Below are 16,877 nucleotides of genomic sequence, written 5' to 3' on the forward strand. Positions count from 1 at the left end.
GAAATAAGTCTACACATATTAAAAAAGCAAAATCTACCCCAGCCCACCCGCCCTATCTCAATTGTGATGATTTTTTTTATTCGTCGTGACCTTAATTTCAAAATCCTTATTTTTCTACAAGAAATTACCATGTAAGTCATGCTTTGAGTATCGTGTTGTTCAGAGAATACTAATATCAAACTAAGTAAAAATTAAACTCAGATTGAGGTGGTTATTTTTGACATTCTTTTGTACTTAATCCATATAGTTCGCTTTAAACAACACGATTACTCAAGAACATGTTTCACCTATCAATTTCTTGTGAAAAAATAAGGATTTTGCAATTAAGCTCCGCCCTCTTGGCTCACGACGAATAGAAAAAATCATCACGATTGAGTTGGAGTGGGTGGGCGGGGCTTACATTTTGCTTTTTTTAATTAATGTACGTAATCATCTTTTCACAACAAGAAACTTAAAACATGTTTGCAAAATCCATATTACCCTACAAAAATTTGCCATTTCAAGTTTTTGTTGTGAAAAACTGACTACGTATATTTAGAAAAAAAAAGGTAAAATATGAAGCCCCGCCCACCCGCCCTATCTCAATTGTGATGATTTTTTTTATTCGTTGTGAGCCAAGGGGGCGGAGTTTAACTGCAAGATCCTTATTTCTCTACGAGAAACTAAAAACATGTTTTTGAGAATCGTGTTGTCCAAATAATACTATGTATATTAAGAACAAATTGAAGCCAAAGATTAAGCCCTACCCATACCTGCCCTGCCCTAAATAGTAATAAAGTTTTCATTCGTTGGCAATTCCCTTTAAACCTGTTTTGAGTTTCTAAGAATAAATAAATCATCACAATAGAAATGGGGTGGGTGGGCGGGGTTTATATTTTGCCTTTTTTTCTTAATATACATAGCATTCTTTGAACAACACGATTCTCAAAAAAATGTTTTTAATTTCTTGTAAAGAAATAACTATTTGCAGTTAAGCTCCGCCCTCTTGGTTCTTGGTGAATAAAAAAAATCATCACAACTGAGAAAGGGCGGGTGGGCGGGCTTACATTTTGTTTTTTGTTTTAGTATGTGTAGACTTCTTTTCACAACAAGAAACTGAAAACATGCTTAAAATGGAAAATTTGTATCAGGAAATATCGATTTTGCAATTAGGCTCCGCCCATAATTGCAAAATCCATATTTCCTTGCAAAAATGTACCATTTTAACCATATTTTAAGTTTCTTGTTGTGAAAAGATGGCTATTAAAAAAAAAAAATGGAAAATATAAGATCGCATTTCTGGCGAATTTTTAGACCTTCATTCCTTAAAACCAGTTCAGATGATTTAGTTTATTTACAATAAAAATCATTAAAAAGAGGTACAGATGGGTTGTGCTAAGTTTGTCGTAACTACATATTTGTTCCTCCATTTTATGTTTTTTTATGCACTACAAATTTGACAACAGTCGGTCGAGTAGTTTTGGAGATTATCTGTCTAGTAAAGATTGACAATAGAGGACATGAATAAAAGTAGCGTTCGTTAGATGGACCATGCTTCGTTAGCTTACGTTCGGAAAGTAAAACATGTATTCTCAATTTCTCAGTACATGTTTAACGTCCACTGTTTATGTTTTATCATTCAAGGAATTCTACTATTAGCACGTATTGATAACAAGTACCTGCTTTAAAAGAAAATGAAATTTAATTAATTTAAAAAAAAAAAAATTGAATGTCTAGCGTAAACATAAAAATTTGAAGATCATTGTAAGATTTGAGAGGGGGGAACTAAACGGCCAAATTAAATTGGAAAATGTTTTCTAGAATTTTGAATGTCTCCGAAAATCTGTCATCAATTTTAGAAACAGTCATCCCATTGTGAAATATTTTATTATTTTTTCCAAGACTATTATTTTTGTCTAATGGAAAAAGTAAGGGTTGATTTATCGGGTAAAATTACGAAATTATGTCATCAAATTCTTGCTGGAGAAGACCAAATTTTGATAAGTTTTATATTTAAAATTTCACAACAATAAATCCAATAGTTTTGGAGATTATCTGTGTAATACAGATTTTTTCTGTTCTTTAGTAAGCAATAAGATAGATGAGAAATAAAAAATAATTTTCTAAATATTTGTGAATAAATCCAGAAGCACACACCACTTGTTTCAAATATAATCCCCCAAAATCAGTTCAAACTGCCACTACAAATAAAACAACTACATAACGAAAAAATTTTATTGAAAAAACAACACAACACAAGAACAAATACAACTATTTAAACAATCGGAACAACCGGACAAATTCTGCGTTACCAGAACAATTCGGGGGTCAGAGTCGCCTCTTTAAATGGTAACGCAAATCCAAAATAAAAAAAACATGAACACCATTAAAAAAACGTAACATCTTGATGCGAATTCTGTGTTACTGGAGAAATTCGCATGTTTAAAAGGTAACGCAACTCCAAAATAATAAAACCGTAACAATCTGATGCAAACTCTGCGTTACCGGAGAAATTCGGAGGTCAGAGTCGCATCTTTTTTAAGCGGTAATGCGACTACAAAATCGCTTCAAACGTAAATCGCATTACCAACGAACTTTTATAACAAAGAACTCAAAGCGGAAACGTAGCGGATTTCTGCCCCTACGTAACCAGAACGAAACGTCAGTGGTCAATTGACCAATCAACCATTTTTTATTCAAAAGTTTCTTCTTCGTTTTGGCGTGGTAGTGCTCTGATAATATCCAAAAAGTGGGATCCCTAAAACGGTTGCGTTGTTGTTAGATAATGTAATATAAATAGGTGAATATGGTTACAGTATCAGGTGGTGCAGCCGTGTCTACGTGCACTACAGGCAATGGTGGCGGCGGAGGCGGCGGGACACTTAATAGTGGAGGCGGCGGAACATCTGATATTATTGCGCTCTGTGATACATTTAGATTAAATTATGTACGTTTTAGACAATCGTTAAACTTACAGAATCGCCGCAGGTTGGTACCTCGTGCACCTGTGCCTCAACCTGAAAAAATTCCATCATTGGTTGTGGGGGACGAATACATCGATTTTGATAGATACAATGTAACACTAACAATATTAAATACCTTAATTGAAGTCACTGTTTCGGCCTTTTCAGGCTCTTCGTCAGTCTAAATAAATACAAAAAAATATTATTAAGAAATTGGCTTGTTTGTTCTGCTTACAATTCCTCGTTTTTTGCGAGCAGCGACAAAACGGGAATGGGTCTTCAATGTTTGTTTTAATTCTTGGCCCACAACAGCTGCGTATTTACGAAGTTCCTGTTCCTCATTGGAATCAAAACTTGAAGTTTCAGGTAAAATTTCATGCACTGGAATAAACATGTTGTTAAATTAAATCAAAATGGTACGTCTTAGTACCTGGTATAAACAACTCATATTCTTCATCATCAGTGGGTTCAGTGGAATTTAAACTAGCATCCACAACTGTTGCTTCACCAGAGGTTGGAGACATTGTAGATTTACTAGAGGATTCTAATGCCGGCACATTTGGAAGCTTAGATTTATTAATTTCAAATTCAAAAAGCTTCTGTAAGAGATGTAGACTCTGACAATAATCTAACGTTTCTTTATGAAGATTTTCAATATAGACGCTCATTGTTTTCAACTCAGATTCGTCGTTAACCCCGCCGTCCTAATTACATTTAAACATTAGTAGCGACAGCGTAGTTACACAAAACGTGTTTATTACCTGTTTCATTTTATCATAAATCAACCGCGATTTCTCAATTAATTCAGAAACTTTGCTCATAAGATCATAGGTTGCAAGAGAAAGCCTTGAGGCAGGAGCTGAACGTGGTGATTCTAGAATTTCTTGAGCTTGTTTTCTAGCCACGTAATAAAACTTAATGTCATTAAATTTTTTCTCAACGTTATTATAACATTTTATAATCATGGTTTTCATTTTAGGCACAATTGTATCCAACAGTTGGTCAGTCTTATAACCATATTTTATCCCTGCATCAGGACATGCAGTGATAGCTAAGCAGGTCAAAATATTTGAAACTACTAACACATAGATATCACATAGTTTCTACAATTATTATAATTATAACTAAGAGTAATATGAAATTAGTACCAACTTGTAAATATAGAACACAATCGTCGATCGATGCAATATTATGTGGTGCAAACTGATCAAGCTCAATCTGTTCTAAAACAGCATAATCAGCTCTTAAATAAGGCACATATTCACCAAACTTTGGAACCAATTCTCTAAAGTTGGTAATAAACTCAACTTCTTCTTCAAAAACGGCTTTAATCAAGTGTTGGAAGGGTTGGGTGTATGGGTTAGTTACACCTTCAATCACAGCGCTAAAAAATACAGTCAAAAATGTATCTTCATTATCGCTAAATTATACCCTGTAATATTCCGCTTCTTGTAGAACTCAACGACGCCACGGTTCATTTTAAAAGTATTACGTAGCATTTTAGTAAGGGTTTCAAGGTCTCCCTTTTGCTTCTTTCTATAGAACACTTCTCCCAGATACTGGAGACTAATAAAAATAACGGGTGAAGCAACGACTGTCAAATACGAAATGGCAAATTTTTGGTGAGCCATGAAAGTTGCACTTGCTAGGGAAATGACACCCAAGACCTTCTGAGTGACCGAAATCCCACTATTGGTGTAATAATCATCATCGGGGGTGTACTGCATAAGGATACACTCCACGTCTTCGTCCAAGAGTAATCCAGACCTAAGCAAGTACTCTACACACCGCGGAGGTGCCTACAAGCCACAATTAAAACAACAATACTCGTGTTTTGTAATACCTTACAGTAGAGACGCTATCGAGCAGTCTTTTGATAGTTTCTGACATTTTGTCACTTTTCACTCTGTCTACAAATTTGTTTATGCAAGGCACGAGCGATCACCTGAAAAACATAACCTTTACGTCAATAAATGCCGGCAACTTACGAATTTGAAGTTGGTGATTTTCCGTCGCGTGGTTGGTATGATTGCGTGAAAAACTCAATTATTCGAAATTTAAAACGGAGTTTGCTGGAATGTTTGAGGCGCTTTTTGGTATCAAAATGTAGAAAAGGACTAACGCTTTTATGGGGGTACCAACACTGGTGCGCAGGTGTGAAAATACTTTGGAAAAATTCAACTTTAACACACAAAAGACGGACGTGATGCGGTGACACTTTTAACGCGCTTTGCAATGGTTGCTAGATCACTAAACTTCGCCTTATTATGGCTGGATAAAAGAGGGCGCCACTTAGAATTTTGAAAAATAATAAATAATAGGAGTAATATTTATTTAAATATGTTCAGACAGTGTTATAGGTACAATTACAACTGATTTTAAATCTAGCCTAGAAAAAATAACACCAAACTAAAAAATTCAAGGAAGTCTAAATACACTCGAGCTTAATATAAGCTTGCGTCCACAAGGCGATTTTTTGCAGAATATAATATAAGATAATTTAAGGAGTTGAGAATCTCGAGAGAATTTAAAAGTCTACGAAGTTTAGAGGGTTTCCAGAACATGACGAATCTAGAATGAATTAGTCTAGAGCTGAAAGACTTTGGAGTTTGCAGTGAGCTAGAAAGGCCAGAAAATCTATAAAATCTGGCAATTCTAGAGATCTTAGAGAAATGAAGAGACTTTAGAGAACCTAGATGGCCAAGCAGTTGAGAATGTAGAGAGAATTTGAAAGTCTACGGAGGTTAAAGGGTCTCCAGAGCATGAAGAATCTAGAGTAACTGGAAAATTTAAATTGTCTAGAGTCGAAAGATTTTGGAGAGTCTAAAAAGCCCAAAAAATCTAACAAGTCTAGATTCTGGAAATTTTAGAGAAAATGGGGATTTTCGACAACCTAGATAATTTAGAGAAAATCGGTAGAGAATTTAAATCGTCTATAATCTTAAAAACTTTAAGAGAGCCTAGAGTCACTAGAGACCAGAACATCTATAAAATCAACAAGTCTACATTCTAGAGATCTTAGAGAAAATTGAGACTTTAGGGAATTTAGAAAATTTAGATAATTTAGACATTTAAGAATAATAATAATAGAATCTAGAGAGAATTTAAAGTACGGAGGTTAGAGAGTCTCCAAAGTATAGAGAATATAGAGGATCTAGAAACTATAGACAGCTTAGAGAATGTAGAGAATTTAAATCTTCTAGGGTCTAAAGAGTTTAGAGAGCTTACTACCGAGTCAACAAAATCTATAAAACCAAAAAGTCTAGATCCTAGAAATCTTAGAAAAAATGGAGACTTTAGGAGGTTTACGAAATTTAGAGGATCTCCAGATCAGAAAAAATCTAGAGCATGTAGAAACTATACACAGCCTATAGAGAATCTCGAGAATTTAAACCGTCTAGAATCTAAAGATTTTGGAGAGCTCAGAAAATATACAAAATTAAGAAGTCTAGTTTCTACAAATTTTAGAAAAGACGGAAACTTTAGAGAACATAGATGTCCAAGATAATTTAGGGAGTTGAGAATCTAGAGAGAATTTAAGAGTCTAACTAGTTTAGATCGTTTGCAGAACATGAAGAATCTAGAATGACTAGAAAATTTTAATTTTCTAGAGTCAGAAGATTTTGGAGAGCCTGCAGTGACCTAGAAAACCCAGAAAATCTATAAAATCTGGCAAGTCTAGATTCTAGACATCTTAGAGAACATGGGAACTTTCAAGAACCTAGAAAATCTAGATAATTCAAAGAAAATCTGTAGAGAATTTAAATCGTCTATAATCCTAAAAACTTTAAAGAGCCTAGAGTCACCAGAAAGCCCAGAAAATCAATAAAATCAACAAGTCTAGATTCTAGAGATCTTAGAGAAAATTGAGACTTTAGGGAATTTAGAAAATTTAGATAATTTAGAGATTTGAGAATCCAGAGAAAATTTAAGGTACGGAGGTTAGAGAGTCTCCAAAGTATAGAGAATGTAGAGGATCTAGAAACTATATACAGCTTAGAGAATGTAGAGAATTTAAATCGTCTAGGGTCTAAAGGGTTTAGAGAGCTTACTGAAACTAGATAGTCAACAAAATCTATAAAACCAAAAAGTCTAGATCCTAGAAATCTTAGAAAAAATGAAGACTTTAGGAAGTCTACGAAATTTGGAGGATCTCCAGATCAGAAAAAATCTAGAGCATCTAGAAACTATACACAGCCTAGAGAATCTCGAGAATTTAAATCGTATAGAATCTAAAGATTTTGGAGAACTCAGAAAATATACAAAATTAAGAAGTCTAGATTCTACAAATTTTAGAAAAAACGGAAACTTTAGAGAACATAGATGGCCAAGATAATTTAGGGAGTTGAGAATCTAGAGAGAATTTAAGAGTCTAACTAGTTTAGATCGTTTGCAGAACATGAAGAATCTAGAATGACTAGAAAATTTTAATTTTCTAGAGTCAGAAGATTTTGGAGAGCCTGCAGTGACATAAAGAACCCAGAAAATCTATAAAATCTGGCAAGTCTAGATTCTAGACATCTTAGAGAACATGGGAACTTTCGAGAACCTAGAAAATCTAGATAATTCAAAGAAAATCTGTAGAGAATTAAATCGTCTATAATCCTAAAAACTTTAAAGAGCCTAGATTCACCAGAAAGCCCAGAAAATCCATAAAATGAACAAGTCTAGATTCTAGAGATCTTAGAGAAAATTGAAACTTTAGGGAATTTAGAAAATTTAGATAATTTAGAGATTTGAGAATCCAGAGAAAATTTAAGGTACGGAGGTTTGAGAGTCTCCAAAGTATAGAGAATATAGAGGATCTAGAAACTATAGACAGCTTAGAGAATGTAGAGAATTTGAATCGTCTAGGGTCTAAAGGGTTTAGAGAGCTTACTGAAACTAGAGAGTCAACAAAATCTATAAAACCAAAAAGTCTAGATCCTAGAAATCTTAGAAAAAATGAAGATTTTAGGAAGCCTACGAAATTTGGAGGATCTCCAGATCAGAAAAAATCTAGAGCATCTAGAAACTATACCCAGTCTAGAGAATCTCGAGAATTTAAACCGTATAGAATCTAAAGATTTTGGAGAGCTCAGAAAATATACAAAATTAAGAAGTCTAGATTCTACAAATTTTAGAAAAAACGGAAACTTTAGAGAATATAGATGGCCAAGATAATTTAGGGAGTTGAGAATCTAGAGAGAATTTAAGAGTCTAACTAGTTTAGATCGTTTGCAGAACATGAATAATCTAGAATGACTAGAAAATTTTAATTTTCTAGAGTCAGAAGATTTTGGAGAGCCTGCAGTGACATAAAAAACCCAGAAAATCTATAAAATCTGGCAAGTCTAGATTCTAGACATCCTAGAGAACATGGGAACTTTCGAGAACCTAGAAAATCTAGATAATTCAAAGAAAATCTGTAGAGAATTTAAATCGTCAATAATCCTAAAAACTTTAAAGAGCCTAGATTCACCAGAAAGCCCAGAAAATCTATAAAATTAACAAGTCTAGATTCTAGAGATCTTAGAGAAAATCGAGACTTTTGGAAATTTAGAAAATTTAGATAATTTAAGGATTTGAAAATCTAAAGAGAATTTAAAATACGGAGGTGAGAGGGTGTCCAAAGTATAGAGAATATAGAGGATCTAGAAACGATAGACAGCTTAGAGAATGTAGAGAACTTAAATCGTCTAGGGTCTAAAGGGTTTAGAGAGCTTACTGAAACTAGATAGTCAACAAAATCTATAAAACCAAGAACTCTAGATCCTAGAAATCTTAGAAAAAATGAAGACTTTAGGAAGTCTACGAAATTTGGAGGATCTCTAGATCAGAAAAAATCTAAAGCATCTAGAAACTATACACAGCCTAGAGAATCTCGAGAATTTAAATCGTATAGAATCTAAAGATTTTGGAGAACTCAGAAAATATACAAAATTAAGAAGTCTAGATTCTACAAATTTTAGAAAAAACGGAAACTTTAGAGAACATAGATGGCCAAGATAATTTAGGGAGTTGAGAATCTAGAGAAAATTTAAGAGTCTAACTAGTTTAGATCGTTTGCAGAACATGAAGAATCTAGAATGACTAGAAAATTTTAATTTTCTAGAGTCAGAAGATTTTGGAGAGCCTGCAGTGACATAAAAAACCCAGAAAATCTATAAAATCTGGCAAGTCTAGATTCTAGACATTTTAGAGAAAATGGGAACTTTCGAGAACCTAAAAAATCTAGATAATTCAAAGAAAATCTGTAGAGAATTTAATTCGTCTATAATCCTAAAAACTTTAAAGAGCGTAGAGTCACCAGAAAGCCCAGAAAATCTATAAAACCAACAAGTCTAGATTCTAGAGATCTTAGAGAAAATTGAGACTTTAGGGAATTTAGAAAATTTAGATAATTTAGAGATTTGAGAATTCAGAGAAAATTTAAGGTATTGGAGGTTAGAGAGTCTCCAAAGTATAGAGAATATAGAGGATCTAGAAACTATAGACAGCTTAGAGAATGTAGAGAATTTAAATCGTCTAGGGTCTAAAGGGTTTAGAGAGCTTACTGAAACTAGATATTTAGTTAACAAAATCTATAAAACTAAAAAGTCTAGATCCTAGAAATCTTAGAAAAAATGAAGACTTTAGGAAGAGAATTTAAATCGTCTATAATCCTAAAAACCTTAAAGAGCCTAGAGTCACCAGAAAGCCCAGAAAATCTATAAAATCAACAAGTTTAGATTCTAGAGATCTTAGAGGAAATTGAAACTTTAGGGAATTTAGAATATTTAGATAATTTAGAGATTTGAGAATCCAGAGAAAATTTAAGGTACGGAGGTTAGAGAGTCTCCAAAGTATAGAGAATATAGAGGATCTAGAAACTATAGATAGCTTAGAGAATGTAGAGAATTTAAATCGTCTAGGGTCTAAAGGGTTTAGAGAGCTTACTGAAACTAGATAGTCAACAAAATCTATAAAACCAAAAAGTCTAGATCCTAGAAATCTTAGATAAAATGAAGACTTTAGGAAGTCTACGAAATTTGGAGGATCTCCAGATCAGAAAAAATCTAGAGCATCTAGAAACTATACACAGCCTATAGAGAATCTCGAGAATTTAAACCGTATAGAATCTAAAGATTTTGGAGAGCTCAGAAAATATACAAAATTAAGAAGTCTTGATTCTACAAATTTTAGAAAAAACGGAAACTTTAGAGAACATAGATGGCCAAGATAATTTAGGGAGTTGAGAATCTAGAGAGAATTTAAGAGTCTAACTAGTTTAGATCGTTTGCAGAACATGAAGAATCTAGAGTGACTAGAAAATTTTAATTTTCTAGAGTCAGAAGATTTTGGAGAGCCTGCAGTGTCCTAGAAAACCCAGAAAATCTATAAAATCTGGCAAGTCTAGATTCTAGACATTTTAGAGAAAATGGGAACTTTCGAGAACCTAGAAGGTCCAGATAATTCAGAGAAAATCTGTAGAGAATTTAAAGAGTTTACGGAATTTAGGGAGTTTCAGAGCTGAGAGAATCTAGAGAATTTAAATCGTCTATAATCATAACAACTTTAAAGAGCCTAGAGTCACTAGAGAGCTCAGAAAAACTATAAAATCAAAAAGTCTACGTCCTAGAGATCTTAGAGAAAATTGAGACTTTTGGAAATTTAGAAAATTTAGATAATTTAAGGATTTGAAAATCTAAAGAGAATTTAAAATACGGAGGTGAGAGGATGTCCAAAGTATAGAGAATATAGAGGACCTAGAAACGATAGACAGCTTAGAGAATGTAGAGAACTTAAATCGTCTAGGATCTAAAGAGTTTAGAGAGCTTACTGAAACTATAGTGGACAAAATCAATAAAACTAAAAAGTCTAGATCCTAGAAATCTTAATGAAGAATATGAAGGAATGAAGCGTAATCTGTGAGTTAAAATGTCACCTATTTTTTTTTTCTTACCTTTTATCAGTTTTTTAGTCTTAATCCTCGATAGTTTTGATTTTTTCCTATTATTTATTAACTTTGCGCACAGTTCTAAATAATTATAACCTCGTCCACAACGTAAAGAAACAAACTAAAAAATCCTGGTGTCGAATTTTCTGTAAAATCCAAGAATAACTACAACCCTCTCCTCACTTATTCTAGATTATTTAATTTAAACTGAAAATGCCATCACTGGTTAGCGGTTTAACAGAACGCTTGACGATAACGCATTTGAAAAAAATTATCATTAAATTTACTTATCCCCTTGGTTCGGACCTAAAAATATAGTCCTCACACAACATTCAAAATTATAGATATATACAAATATATACATATATAGGATGTTGTTTGTCTTTAGATGTATCTTGTAGGTCAAAAAGCGTCTTACAAATCAATTTAACCGCAAACCAGACACTAAATTTTGTTAGAAAGGGGTAATTTTCAGATAACCTATGCCTTTTTTTAACGCTAAAAATTTTGGGTCGTGTTAATGAGTTTTTTAACAGGGATTTTCAAAATAATTACAGAATGACAACAAAATAAATAGTGATAAATATACTCTGAAATAGATTTGTTTTTGAAAAATCAAAATTGGATAATAAAGACTTGTCAGAAAATAGATTAGGAAACATTTTACAATAGTATTAGGGAGGGAGCTGGCGCCCGAGCAACCGCCCTTGTGGTGTAAAAGCCTCATTGTCAAGATCGACAAGGCGTGTCTCAGCGGCACTAGTCCGTCACCGTTCGTTGACTCAGAATTTAAAAAAATATGTAACAGAAAAGTTCCGTTGTTTCCATTTATATATGGACATGTTTTTTTCTTCGATCTGTAACTGTTCAAACAAATGTAGAGTCCCGTTATAATGGGGGTCCATGAGGATGGTGAAATTATTGTGTTGATCAATGATTATCGAATAAATGTCGAGGTCGAAAACCATGTATCAAACAAAATAAATAGATAATAGGGTTTATCTGTCAAAAATTTTTACTTCATTAAAGTAATCAGGGGATTCCCCGCATTTGACGATATCAGCTGGTCACTCACATTATTTCATTGTCGCCAACCGGTTTAATGCTTTCACACGCTCAGTCGTGCTCGCTTATTTTGAGTACGTGTAACCGTGTAAGTACCGAATTTCGTGTAAGAAATTAATTTATATCCCAGGTAAGTTTTACCATTATCATTAGACTAAATATAAATACTATAGTTGCCTTGAAATAAGAATCATCTCAGTAACTTATGCGCATTAGTCATAAAATCCCTGATTACGTAGTGGTACCAGAAGAGACGAAAATATTGTACCTTAGGGCAAAATATATTCAACAATACTACTACAGATTTAGTTTATACAGTCAGAACACAAGAATCAGTCCGTTAAGTTTTTATCGTTACCAGTAATATCTTACTTGACCTCGACGAGTGAAATTTGCTTCAAGTTACTTTTACACAAGCACGTTATTATTATAAGTACCATATTTTCACTGTTTCAAAGGACTTCTTTTTTTGATTTCAGATTTTTTTTCACCATTCATGTTAGAAATGTCTTCTAACAATTCTGTATCTGCCATTCTAAAACGCATTTTGAAAGAAACAAGTCAACTTAAACAAAAATTAGACAAAATTGATAAAACTTTAGAAAACTACAACAACAACTTTAATGTTTTTAAGCACCAGATAGCATCCGCTATGAAAAATCAGTCTGAAGCACAGCAAGAAAACAGGGAAGCAACAAATACATCTTCAAAGAACAAAAAGAAAAAGGAAACAACTTCAGGTGAGCTTTTATTTCGATTTTCAGAAAATCCTTTTACTTTGTTTCTATATATTTTGGTAGATGCAACTCAGCCAACGAAAAAAGCAAAAACGGAACCCCATAAAACAAAAAATATTGATAACCCTATATGCGTTCTTAATGAACTGCGACCTGGCTTAAAGTACACAGTTGACCAAACTGGACCAATACATGCTGCTACGTTTTTTGCCAGAATTAAAGTGGATGGTCTCACTTACTGTGGACAAGGAAGTAGCAAGAAAATTGCTAAGACCAATGCTGCTAAACCTGCTGTCCACGTCCTCACCAATCCACCCAAAACTACCCCCACTAAAACCAAAACCAAAAACAAGAAAGTCCAGAATCCTGCGATGGTTCTAAACCAGTTGTACCCAAATTCCATCTACACGTGCCAAGAACACAAAATCGGGTTCAAAATTACCATTACAATCGGGGAACATAAGTTTTCTGGAGCTGGTGAGTTCTGGTTTTGTGGGTTTTGGTACTACGGTTTGTGTTCTAGGTACCAGTAAGAAAGTTGCCAAAAAAGCTGCAGCTGCTGCTGCGTTAGCTAAACTTACGGCGATTTTGAAGAATCCTTTGACTAAAGAACCTTCTGATTCGGTCTCAGATGGTCAGAAGAAAGCTGATTATATAGGCCGGTGAGAAAAGCCACGTTTACTTCACTAATAGAATAACAACAATATAATTGTAGACTAGTTCACGAAAAGTTTAAAACTTTAATGGGAAATTCGGATCATGCTAATTTCAAAGTTCTTGCTGGCATTGTGATGATGCAAAAAGACAATTTATCTTCTTGTAAAGTAATTTCAGTTAATACAGGAACTAAGTGTATACCAGGCGAGCACATTAGTCTCAGTGGAGTAACTCTAAACGATATGCATGCAGAAATTTTATCAAGAAGGGGTCTGATAAATTTTTTCTACGACCAACTTGACCTTTTAGCTGGTTCAAAACAACATCAATCGATTTTTACTTTACGTAAAGACGGAAACGGGTATAAATTGAAGGATGGGATTCAATTTCACCTATACATTAATACGGCACCCTGTGGTGATGCAAGAATTTTTTGTCCTTTTGATGGTAAACAAGAAAATAAACATTGTAATAGAAGTATTAGGGGACAGTTGCGTGTCAAAATCGAGGCTTCAGAAGGAACTAGCATTAAAAATCGTTCTGCTTTACAAACATGGGATGGAATTTTAGGGGGAGAAAATTTACTGACCATGTCTTGTTCCGATAAAATTTGTAAGTGGAATGTTGTAGGACTTCAGGGAGCTTTATTATCACATTTTATAGAACCGATTTACTTGAAATCCATTATTTTAGGAAGTCTTATGCACGAAACGCACTTATACAGGTAAGTTACAACATTTTTGTAATAAATGAAAAAATAACGAGATTTTAGAGCGATTTGTGGAAGAATAGAAAGTGAGGTTACAGGTCTTCCGAATCTGTTTCAACTTAACAAACCTTCGTTGTTCTTATTAACTTCAAGACAGACTCGAGACGTGGGTAAATCTCCAAGACTGTCAATCAATTGGTGTCTATCCAGTCCTCAACCAGAAATTGTTAGGACCAACACGGGCAAACCTGAAGGTGGAAATTCGAAACTGTGCAAAAGAGAATTCATGATCAAGTTTATGAACACCAGGGGAAAGATTTTTAGCATAACGGAAGTCGAAAGCAAATCTTTGAAAACGTACGGCGATATCAAAGAAGCAGCGTCTTCGTACCAGGTTGGTACCTACTTACTACAGTCTATAAAATCTAAGTTATGTTTTGTTTATAAAAGGTGGCTAAAACGCGTCTGTATGAAGCATTTATCAAAGCAAATTTGGGTACATGGATTTCGAAACCTACAGAGCAAGACATGTTCCAACTGGTTAAGTAATAATGAACAATTCGTTGTACTTTCGCAGCTTTTTTACTTTATACAAATAAAAGTGGTCATTTTATAAAAAAAAATCATTTATTAAATGTAATACGTAGTGAACGAACCTTAAAACTATAGTAACCCTACTTAAGTTAAGTAATTTGTCATCAGTCAAATTATTCTTCCACCTTTCTGCACTGTTCACGATCGGCGTGTTGTGGCCAATCACAAATATTGCTCTGTGTGTGGAAGACAGTTCCAGGTCTGCACGAAAACTCAGTGGGTTTCCCGTGGACGCAGCGATAGTACTAAAAACATAACCCATTATTACCAAATAACAAACTTGCATCAAACCGTTACTTTGTCACAGAGTTCGTGGGGCATGAAATCCTGTTTACATTCTTTCTGCTCGACAGACTGGTCTACTTCATTATAAGAACCTTGCGTGGAACTGGGTGGCGCACTCGCCGCCGTCGTGGTACTTGCGGTACTTGCCGGTCTTTCGGAGGTAGTAGTCGTCGTGGTTCTCCTCGTAGTAGACGTCGACTGCTCTGGAACCCACTGCCCGGGTTTCGGTGTCGTCACAACGGGTTTAGAACCATCAGCAGACGCAGTACTTGGAGGTCGTGCCCACTCAGGCTGAAAAACACAATGTACCGTGTCCTACAAAATGGTTATTATAGCGTACCCTTGGGGTCGTGGTAATTGTGGGTTCGGGCACCGAATACGAATTCATGTTTGCGTACAGAATATTGATGAGTGGGTTTTTGGGACCACAAAGCCCGTGGAAATCGTCCATATCGATGGCCCAAGTCATAGCACCGCCATACCCTTTGGATTTAATGAAGTCCATTTTGATTTGGACGCTCTCAGGGTCTTCGTAGCCCACCCACTGGTTGCCTTTGTAGGCGTAAGGAACTTTGCCGTGTTCGTCCCATTTCTTGGTCCACCCGCTTTCTTTGTCCAAAATGTCGGGGCAAATCTAGAATTCGGGGGTTAGAACGTACAACTACAACAGATGGAAGTACCTCGTAGTAGGCCAAGAAACCGGTTGCGTTAGTGTAGGGACCTGGGGTACCACCTCCGGCTTCTTTGTTGATGTAAGTACCAGGATTGTAGTTGTTGTTGCTAGCACTAAGAGTAAAAGTTCTTCCATAGAAGGGAATACCTACGACTAGTTTTTTGGGAGAGCAGCCATAGTCGACCCACAGTTGTAGTCCATCGTTCTAGACACAATTCTTAAGAAAAGTATGACGACAAAAACACAGCTACGTACGACATTTAGTTTTTCGTAGGCCCACTGGTCATGTGGACGTTTGTAAAGAGGACTATGCGAATCAGCAAAACCAGCCCAGTTACCACGCAAGTCGTACGACATAACGTGAATGGCATCTAACAATCTTCGGAAAACGCACAATTAAAATTGGTTTACAATCAAACGACTTTTCTCTTACTCGCATAACTCAGGAACGTGGTACCCTTCTTGGAGCCTGAATTTTGCAATAGGTACCGCCATAGTGATTTCCCAGCCTTTTCCTTCTTTGTCGAACGCTCGCCTAAGCTCTTCCACGAAGTAGAAGAATTTATCCTTGTCGCTAAAACTACCGCCTCGATCAGCCGCTCCTGGGTACTCCCAATCCAAGTCGAACCCGTCGAACCCATATTGATTCATGAAAGCTAAAACGGTGTTGAAGTGGTGGTTCAAACGTCAGTCAAACTTACCAATTACGCTCCCGATGAACGCGTCTCGCCTGGATTTTTCGGCAACCATTGCCGAGTACTTGGAACCACCTTCGGCCCAGCCACCCACTGCTATTTGGAACTTGACTTTGGGGTGAGCCTTCTTCAAATCGGTGAAATTGCGGAAGCCATTTTGATCAACGTCCAGCTAAACATAGCGGGTTAGTTTTTGTAAACGAACGTGAAGGTACTTACTTCGGGGTCGATGACGAGGACGCTCCAGTCGGAATCTTTAACACCAATGAAGGAGTACACGATGTGGGTACACAAATCTACTGGAAGGTCTTCTTGTGCGTACTTTCCGATGCCCGGACGGTAAATAGCCCAGTTGCTAAAGTAGCATACGATTCGCGCAGGGGTGGCATCTAGGTGGTACAAATCACAAATGGGGTTGTAGGGTTTAGGTACTTACCTAACGACTGAAGTACCACCAGTAATGTTATCGTGGTTGCGATAAGTTTCATTTTCGCTTCAATCCCGGCAACTTTAAGTCTCACCTCGCACGCAACCGCCTGAATAAACGTTAGTCCTGGCGCTCCTTCAACTTTTATATGCGGTAGATCTTGATCGTTTTTTAT

At 35.4% G+C, this 16,877-nt stretch overlaps 3 protein-coding genes across 7 annotated transcripts; 1 reads left to right on the forward strand and 2 right to left on the reverse strand.

Annotated features, from left to right (window-relative positions):
• Positions 1-2,200: 2,200 nt before the first annotated feature.
• On the reverse strand, positions 2,201-5,159 carry LOC135141304 (uncharacterized). 3 transcript variants are annotated; one of them, XR_010282368.1, is made up of 11 exons: positions 4,791-5,159; positions 4,374-4,741; positions 4,095-4,326; positions 3,704-4,045; positions 3,373-3,646; positions 3,178-3,323; positions 3,079-3,123; positions 2,955-2,996; positions 2,794-2,901; positions 2,553-2,737; positions 2,201-2,437 (listed from the first exon to the last, which is right to left on the reverse strand). XR_010282368.1 is itself a non-coding variant. In XM_064072288.1 (11 exons), the coding sequence occupies exons 2-11, from the start codon at positions 4,830-4,832 to the stop codon at positions 2,672-2,674; spliced, it is 1,665 nt and encodes a 554-aa protein (XP_063928358.1). In that variant the 5' UTR covers positions 4,833-4,887; positions 5,065-5,159; the 3' UTR covers positions 2,201-2,671. The 3 variants fall into 3 exon arrangements, 2 of the variants coding, with proteins under 2 accessions (XP_063928358.1, XP_063928357.1); XM_064072288.1 differs by having other exon boundaries at positions 2,201-2,737; positions 4,791-4,887; positions 5,065-5,159; XM_064072287.1 differs by having other exon boundaries at positions 2,201-2,737.
• Positions 5,160-11,925: 6,766 nt separating this feature from the next.
• On the forward strand, positions 11,926-14,597 carry LOC135141523 (double-stranded RNA-specific editase 1-like). 3 transcript variants are annotated; one of them, XM_064072703.1, is made up of 7 exons: positions 11,926-12,013; positions 12,405-12,665; positions 12,726-13,139; positions 13,186-13,324; positions 13,378-14,043; positions 14,092-14,422; positions 14,479-14,597. In XM_064072703.1, exons 2-7 carry the CDS (start codon positions 12,422-12,424, stop codon positions 14,575-14,577), a joined length of 1,893 nt encoding a protein of 630 aa, XP_063928773.1. In that variant the 5' UTR covers positions 11,926-12,013; positions 12,405-12,421; the 3' UTR covers positions 14,578-14,597. The 3 variants fall into 3 exon arrangements, with proteins under 3 accessions (XP_063928773.1, XP_063928772.1, XP_063928774.1); XM_064072702.1 differs by having other exon boundaries at positions 11,930-12,055; XM_064072704.1 differs by having other exon boundaries at positions 11,930-12,055; positions 12,560-12,665.
• Positions 14,598-14,636: 39 nt separating this feature from the next.
• On the reverse strand, positions 14,637-16,857 carry LOC135141524 (endochitinase). Its single transcript, XM_064072706.1, has 9 exons — positions 16,712-16,857; positions 16,495-16,664; positions 16,282-16,447; positions 16,014-16,236; positions 15,836-15,959; positions 15,588-15,785; positions 15,248-15,541; positions 14,920-15,198; positions 14,637-14,867 (listed from the first exon to the last, which is right to left on the reverse strand). Exons 1-9 carry the CDS (start codon positions 16,761-16,763, stop codon positions 14,736-14,738), a joined length of 1,638 nt encoding a protein of 545 aa, XP_063928776.1. The 5' UTR covers positions 16,764-16,857; the 3' UTR covers positions 14,637-14,735.
• Between the last annotated feature and the right edge of the window lie 20 nt (positions 16,858-16,877).

The sequence above is a fragment of the Zophobas morio genome, unplaced genomic scaffold (genome assembly GCF_036711695.1).
Source record: "Zophobas morio isolate AGI-343-1 ecotype UQ-CSIRO unplaced genomic scaffold, CSIRO_AGI_Zmor_V1 ptg000044l, whole genome shotgun sequence".
In the NCBI taxonomy this organism is placed as follows: domain Eukaryota; kingdom Metazoa; phylum Arthropoda; class Insecta; order Coleoptera; family Tenebrionidae; genus Zophobas; species Zophobas morio.

Excerpts from the sequence above, each read along its gene's own strand:
- LOC135141304 (XM_064072288.1), bottom strand. The coding sequence starts at position 4,832 with ATGTCAGAAACTATCAAAAGACTGCTCGATAGCGTCTCTACT. Across the intron at positions 4,327-4,373 it reads AAGAAGCGGAATATTACAGG|CGCTGTGATTGAAGGTGTAA; the intron begins GTATAATTTAGC and ends TGTATTTTTTAG. Across the intron at positions 3,647-3,703 it reads TTTATGATAAAATGAAACAG|GACGGCGGGGTTAACGACGA; the intron begins GTAATAAACACG and ends AAATGTAATTAG.
- LOC135141523 (XM_064072703.1), top strand. The coding sequence starts at position 12,422 with ATGTTAGAAATGTCTTCTAACAATTCTGTATCTGCCATTCTAAAACGC. Across the intron at positions 12,666-12,725 it reads GAAAAAGGAAACAACTTCAG|ATGCAACTCAGCCAACGAAA; the intron begins GTGAGCTTTTAT and ends ATATTTTGGTAG. Across the intron at positions 13,325-13,377 it reads AAAGCTGATTATATAGGCCG|ACTAGTTCACGAAAAGTTTA; the intron begins GTGAGAAAAGCC and ends ATATAATTGTAG.
- LOC135141524 (XM_064072706.1), bottom strand. The coding sequence starts at position 16,763 with ATGAAACTTATCGCAACCACGATAACATTACTGGTGGTACTTCAGTCG. Across the intron at positions 15,960-16,013 it reads CACGTTCCTGAGTTATGCGA|ATTGTTAGATGCCATTCACG; the intron begins GTAAGAGAAAAG and ends CGTTTTCCGAAG. Across the intron at positions 15,786-15,835 it reads CCTACGAAAAACTAAATGTC|AACGATGGACTACAACTGTG; the intron begins GTACGTAGCTGT and ends AATTGTGTCTAG.